This window comes from Oncorhynchus kisutch, linkage group LG30, assembly GCF_002021735.2.
Source record: "Oncorhynchus kisutch isolate 150728-3 linkage group LG30, Okis_V2, whole genome shotgun sequence".
Lineage (NCBI taxonomy): Eukaryota > Metazoa > Chordata > Actinopteri > Salmoniformes > Salmonidae > Oncorhynchus > Oncorhynchus kisutch.
The window spans coordinates 17,191,255-17,197,752 of record NC_034203.2 but is presented as its reverse complement, the minus strand read 5'-3'; the positions used below and the strand labels follow the sequence as shown (position 1 = coordinate 17,197,752).

The window sequence follows — 6,498 nt, the reverse complement described above, 5'->3', positions numbered from 1 at the left end:
AAGATTGGGTGGGTAACATAACATATGTGGCTTGTCCAACACCTAACATTGGCGGAAGTAATATAGGCTGACAAAACTGCTGTTTTGATTTTGATTACAAAAAGCTGTTCAGTGTGTAATCTCTTCAACAATCAGAGTTTTTCATTTCTCTTTGCTGAATCATTCCCAACTCAAACAAAAAAAAAGGCAATCTTTCTCCCGACACTGTAGAAGTGAACAATATGTCATTTGTTTTCAGTTTATTGGGCCATTAATACTCACCCAAGTTAAATCGGTAGTCTTGTCTTTATTGTTTTTCTTAGAAATGTACACTGGGGTCCTGTACCCTGAAAAATATAAGCTTCTTTACAAAACCTTTTTAAACAACACTTATATCTTTTGCATGGTTTCGATATCCACAATGTATATTTTAAAAGGGGACCTTTCGACAGCGACGTTGACCAGATCGCCGGTACTGTACATTGGTATGGGGTTAAACCATGGCAGTCCATACAGGTCAGTAAGAAATAGGCATCCACATCCACTGTCAGTTTGAGAGCACTCATGTCAGGTAAGCATTTAACAGTTCAACAAACATGCCATGGCCTGACCAGAATGGGTTATTTGTAATAACTCTTCATTTATCATGGCCTTGGTGGACGAGCAGATCACGTCACGAGAACTCAACCCCATAACCAACCAATAGAATCTGTACTTTCAAAAGTAATTCACCGTCACACATTCCATTTGAAGTGCATAACGTACCACATTACACTACTACACAGTAGTAAACCTTTTAAAATGGAATTTGTTTGAACTGCTTCTAGAATTCTGTCTCAGATCAAGGATCATTTTCAAAACAGGATTTTTGTCCGAATAGATAGATACAGTATGTATGTTGACAAATAAAACACAGAAATGTCAATAAGTATAAAGCTTAACTTTTATTCAAGAGTCTTCAGACCAACCATCATTCTAGACAAAGGGAAAAAGGTGCAACCATATGAATCTGAGCCTTAATAAAGCTATTCAATCACACACTACCGCATTTAACCCCCCCCCCCCCCTCCCCCCCGTGAGTGATCTATTTATCTGGACAAGGCCACTTACATAAGGCATCATTAAGGTCACAGTGTATTTACAGATATAGAAAAAGAGAAGAGCAAGAGGACAAAAATAAAGAAATGAGTTATTAAACTGAATATAAATAAAACTATCCCATGATCAACACAGTTGCCAAGCAATAGTGGTATCTCCAAACATAGAAAAGAAAAGAAGGAAACAAATACATCACTGCTTTATGTTTCTGTACAATACTGTGGTATCTACGGAGTAAAATGGATGCATAGCTGCTCATTATTGGGATTTGCCTGTGTTATAAGTAGGCCTAATCGAGTGACAAACAAACCCAAGATCATGCAACTTCTGGTATAATGATATATCAATGTTGTGTACAGCCTTTAGATACTGAGCTTACACAATGGACAACAAATTAGCTTTGTAGCATGTACTTTGAGACAAGCTACTTAATACATTGCACATTTAATAGCTGCACCAAACATCAACCCCCCTCCCCTCCCCAAACCTCGTTTAGGAGCATGTACCACCTCAGTTCGGATGGTGGTGCTCTCTCTCAAACCTCAAAACTGACGGCTGAGACGCACACACACTGCCAAACCCAGCCTAGACTCAACCAGTGCTCCACACAAGAGCACAACAACTCCTTTGCTTGCATTCATTCATGACCACGAGACAATAAAACCTCAGTCAAAAACTCATCATCCCCTCAATGCCATTCAGGTCACAACACAAGCCATCTACTCAGGAGTCGTACATCCACAGGGCAGGCACCCAGTTACAGGCATTCTAAGACAGGCACCCAGTTACAGGCATTCTAAGACAGGCACCCAGTTACAGGCATTCTAAGACAGGCACCCAGTTACAGGCATTCTAAGACAGGCACCCAGTCACAGGCAGTCTGACAGCAGGCTCACAGTCAGTCAGTCCACATGCTCACAGAAAACAACACACGTTTATTGGAGTAGTACCACTGCATATTTTCAAACCAGGAACTAACTCCGCAAAGCATCAGACACCATACAGAGAAAAAAACGTTCTTTCTTGTCCTCTCAGATATTTTCTTTCTCCTCTCTCTAGTGAATTTCTTAATTCTCCTTCATCCATGGTGGTTTTCGTGATATTTTTCAGAATGTGTCGACCTTTCAGAGCTCTTTCCTCTGAGAGGTCTTGGAGGCACTAAGTATGGTGCAAAAATGGCCTGCATGCTTTTCACTGGAGCACGCTCCCCTCGCTAGCCTTCCTCCCCTCTCAGGGCACTGCAGCCTCCCCACAGACAGGTTAGGAGACAGTCAGGACCATCGCTCAACACCGCTCTGCTCTCCTCTGCCCCGGGGCCCACCGCTTAGATGTGTCTCTTCATGTGAAGCGCCAAATGGTCTGAGCGAGAGAAACACCTGCGAGGAGAGAGAAAGCATATCAGGCACAGTGTTTTTAGAATAGGTAAAAGACGAATATAACAGCATTGATATTCAAGTCCCCTAAGTCAGTATTTCAGGTGCATGGATTTACCTTTAGTTGCCCAAACATTCAAAAGTGTTCATGACCTTCACAATCTTCCTCAATAAAATAATGAAAATAAACAATACATACATCCATCCCTAAACACTTATCTTACCTGTCACAGTGACTGCATTTAAATGGCTTTGCCCCAGTGTGCTTCCTGAAGTGTCTGGTTAGCTCATCACTCCGTGCAAAACGCCACTCGCAGCCTTCCCATGAGCACCTGTAAGGCTTCTCACCTGCAAACAGAAAACAAATGATTTTATTGCTGTGCTCTATTGTTTCCAAATGAGAAATAGACATAACATACTATAAGTGCTACATATTAGAAGATAGAGTACTACAACTTGTAAATATGAGCTGTGGTATACTGCTTAAAAGTAGTTGAATAAGCAGACATAGTGCTTATGAAGTGGCTGGGTGAGAAGGAATAAATGTAGGGGATTTCTAATGGTGAAAATTCCATTAGCTCTGGTAACAGTTTGGTTGGAATGTGGAGCCTTGCTAATGTGCAAGACAGCTGTAAACAGCTTGGCAAGCCGAGGTTAGAGGTGACGAGGGAAACTGCTCGCATAACTCGGTAACGAATAACAGTAAATGTAAAATTCCCACCGCACTTTAAATGTAAATGATTCAGTCGTTTTCTTTTCCCATTGTGAAATGTGATCTGTTTTCAAGATCCAGTCCACATCCTCTGTGGCTGGCTTGGCCATGCCCACAAAAGGTTTTTATGTCGGCCCTCCCCCATTCAACGTGAAGTCACTGCTGCTACTGTGTGAATTAGGTCACAGTTTAGACACTACGTACTAGCGAACTATTCCAAGAATGCAGAGAGAAATGTCATGAAAATAACTTTTAAAAAACAAGACTCTCTTGTTAACATATTAAAATGTAATTGTTTGATGAGGTTTAAATTTAGTCTCCCCTGAAACTGAATCATCTTCTGAATGTTCTTTGTAAAGTAAATGCCTGCAGATTCAGAACACTAATGACATCATAACCAGCTGGCCTGGATGTCTTTCCCAAGGCCTCTCTGCTGTGACAGCAGCATTAGTATTTGGGTAACAACACGCACCTCCACTCTTTGGACTAGCTTGTTTTACCTGTATGATATTACTACTAAGACTCGGGTCTGGTCGGATAGCTCAGAGCTTCTGCTTTTTTCTATACATATACAGTATACACTTGTTTGGGAAGAGGTGCTGTGGGGTTATGCAGTTTACCTGTAAACAATCAACTATTTACCTGTATGTGTACGCTGGTGTGCTTTCAAGTGGGAACTTTTCGTGTAAACCTTTCGGCATCCGTTGAAATGACACCTGTGGACCCGCCTCCTCCCGTCTGGAGAAGCCTCCCCATTGGCTAAGCTTCCCCTCTCCACCGTTCGTCCACCAATGCCCCCTGTCCGTATTTTCCCTGGCGAGTGCATCACTGTCTGTATACCGCTCCACACCTGGGAGGATATGGAGGGGGCCTCCTTGTTCACCTCAGGAGAAGATGGCGGAGTGCTGATAACCATGGAACTCAGGTCCTCTCCCATAATGTCACTTAGTGGGTTTGAGGTGAAGTCGAGGGGAGGTGAGAGCTCCTCGGAGCTGTCAGACGCTTCACTGCTGGCGTCGGAGTTAAAGCTGTTGGCCTCTTGATTGTCCTCCTCCTTAATGTGAGTGTGGATCTTTGGGTCGGACTCGGCCTTGTCCCCGCAGGCCAGGATCAGTTTGCTCCAGAGATCCTCTTGACTCGTCTCAAACTTGATGTCTGTGGCCGAGACGTAGGGCTCGCTCTGGAGGTACCGCTCCAACTCCAGACATGTCTGATGAAGGAGAAAATAATGAGTACAGCATGTAGGAGCTAGGAATAAAAACTACCCACAGTATACGGTACATATACACAATGTACTATTCTGAGGGCAGTGGAGTGGATGTAATGGTTGTCCTCCGAGACTCTAAGGCTGCTGCTTCCCAAATGGCACCCTATTCCCTTTATAGTGCACTACTAATGACTAGGGCCCATAGCCCATAGGGCTCTGGTCAAAAGTAGTGTACTATATAGGGAATAGGTTACTACCTTTTGAGAAGTAGATTAGATCAAGGAAGGTTACATGTAAACACACTTCCTCAGTTGGTGGCGTGCTCTTTCCACGACATAGCTGTCGTCATGCGCAGTGATTACATTTACATATGCTACAGAGCCCCCCTGGTGGTTAGAGAAGTGCTTGTAGATATTTTAAATGTTTCAATTATTCAGCATAAGTTGGATTTAATAATGCATCCAGTGGCATAGCTAGAAATAACATAGCACACAAGGGAATGGAGGAGGTAGGCCTGGTTCAAGCAGGTCCACAAAAAGCTTTATGTATGAATACTGCAAGAGTTTCATACTGCAAGAGTTATTTTCAGCTTCTAAAAAGGAAGTAAAGGACACTTCCTGAAAGCTTGACAATCAGAGAGTGGACGCTAACTACAGTATATTAAAAGCTATGACATGCATCTAGCATTCAAAATAATGAATTCCAAACTATAATGGGTATAGAATACAAATTAAAACAAATATTCATTACAGTGTAAGTTGTTTTGTAATATATTTCTGGCGAACCTAAAAACGTTATTAGTAAGCCAATACTTTGTATTCATTGCAAACATTTATTTTCAATAGGGCAGAATGCATCTCTGGCGAGCTTTGAATGTCTCAGGGCATGGAGACGGAATTTGGCCCCAAGCCCGCATATCCATGGGAAACTTTGTGTAGTGAAGCCTATTTATTTCAATCACCCTCAAAAAAACAAACCTAGTTTCTCGACTATTATGTAATTCTTATAAAATGACTGCGAGTTAGTGGGAATTTTGAACAAAATCTGTTGCACATAGGCTACTCTTCTCCGGTAATTCCGAAAACGATCGTCTCTCTCGTCTCTCTTGCTCTCTAACACACGCACGTACACACAACAACTCTCTTCACTAGAATGAACGGCATAATCCGTCTACAGAACTGAATATAAACACTGTTGAGTCTTGGTTCATTCATTCGATTAGGCTATTACATTGTAACGACTGTATATAATTGCAACATGCGTTCAATAACAGTCTTACGTCAATTCAACTATGTGTCAAGAATGTGCTACAAGTTCAATCCAATAGCTCAACTTTTTTGTTGTTCTGCATCACTTAGTCACGTTCTGCATTCCTGACAGCTTGCAGGGACACTGACAGCAACCTGGGTTTGCGGACAAGTTTATGTCGATGTACATACATAAGCATTATTTTTCATTCATTTTAGAGTGTTTTCTATATCTAAATATGACTATTTATAAATGATCATATATAAATACCTGCTGCCAGTACTCCTCAAGAGATGGTAAAGCTGAAAAGTATCCGGTGTCATGTACTATCTGGAGCTCCTGAAAGATGCTGCACATAGGAATAACATCCATCTCACTCCTATAAATGCCGCTGCAATTACAACCAAAAATCAAGGTAGTTCAATTGTCTTGTTTTCTTTTTCAAGAAAACTTGCGACTTCGATGTATTTGCATGTATAATATGCTGTAGAAAAGCAGTTGGGAATAGTAGGTATGTTTATCACCTTACAGCAGTGATAGTGCAAGTGTTCTTCCTAGAGCGATCTTCCTTGCTTGCTCTAATAGCAAACAGTGAACTCGCTGAAAGTCCGTCGACGCTCTGTAAACTTCACTATGCAATGTCTTACAGACGGCCTTCCCCCCACGTGATTGCATTACGCTGTCGTGATGCCGACCAATGGGTGCGCCAAAGTGTAACACCCTCCTACCTTGACCATCTTCTGTGATTTGGTTGGTGAATTGACCTAAGTCTCCTTCATTTCCATTGGACCATGTGGGCTCTATTTTTAGAGCGCTATATAAAGTGTTCACCGCTTACTACAGCGAAGAACCACGTCTCTATCGGCCTAGTATGGTTTCAG

General features: G+C 42.1%; 1 protein-coding gene across 3 annotated transcripts; it reads right to left on the bottom strand.

Annotated features, from left to right (window-relative positions):
• Positions 1-266: 266 nt before the first annotated feature.
• Positions 267-6,246, bottom strand: LOC109874917 (Krueppel-like factor 6). Of its 3 annotated transcripts, none has more exons than XM_020466981.2 (5): positions 6,142-6,246; positions 5,888-6,008; positions 3,805-4,372; positions 2,675-2,798; positions 267-2,453 (listed from the first exon to the last, which is right to left on the bottom strand). In XM_020466981.2, exons 2-5 carry the CDS (start codon positions 5,987-5,989, stop codon positions 2,402-2,404), a joined length of 846 nt encoding a protein of 281 aa, XP_020322570.1. In that variant the 5' UTR covers positions 5,990-6,008; positions 6,142-6,246; the 3' UTR covers positions 267-2,401. The 3 variants fall into 3 exon arrangements, with proteins under 3 accessions (XP_020322570.1, XP_031666348.1, XP_031666347.1); XM_031810488.1 differs by having other exon boundaries at positions 6,147-6,230; XM_031810487.1 differs by having other exon boundaries at positions 5,888-6,245.
• Between the last annotated feature and the right edge of the window lie 252 nt (positions 6,247-6,498).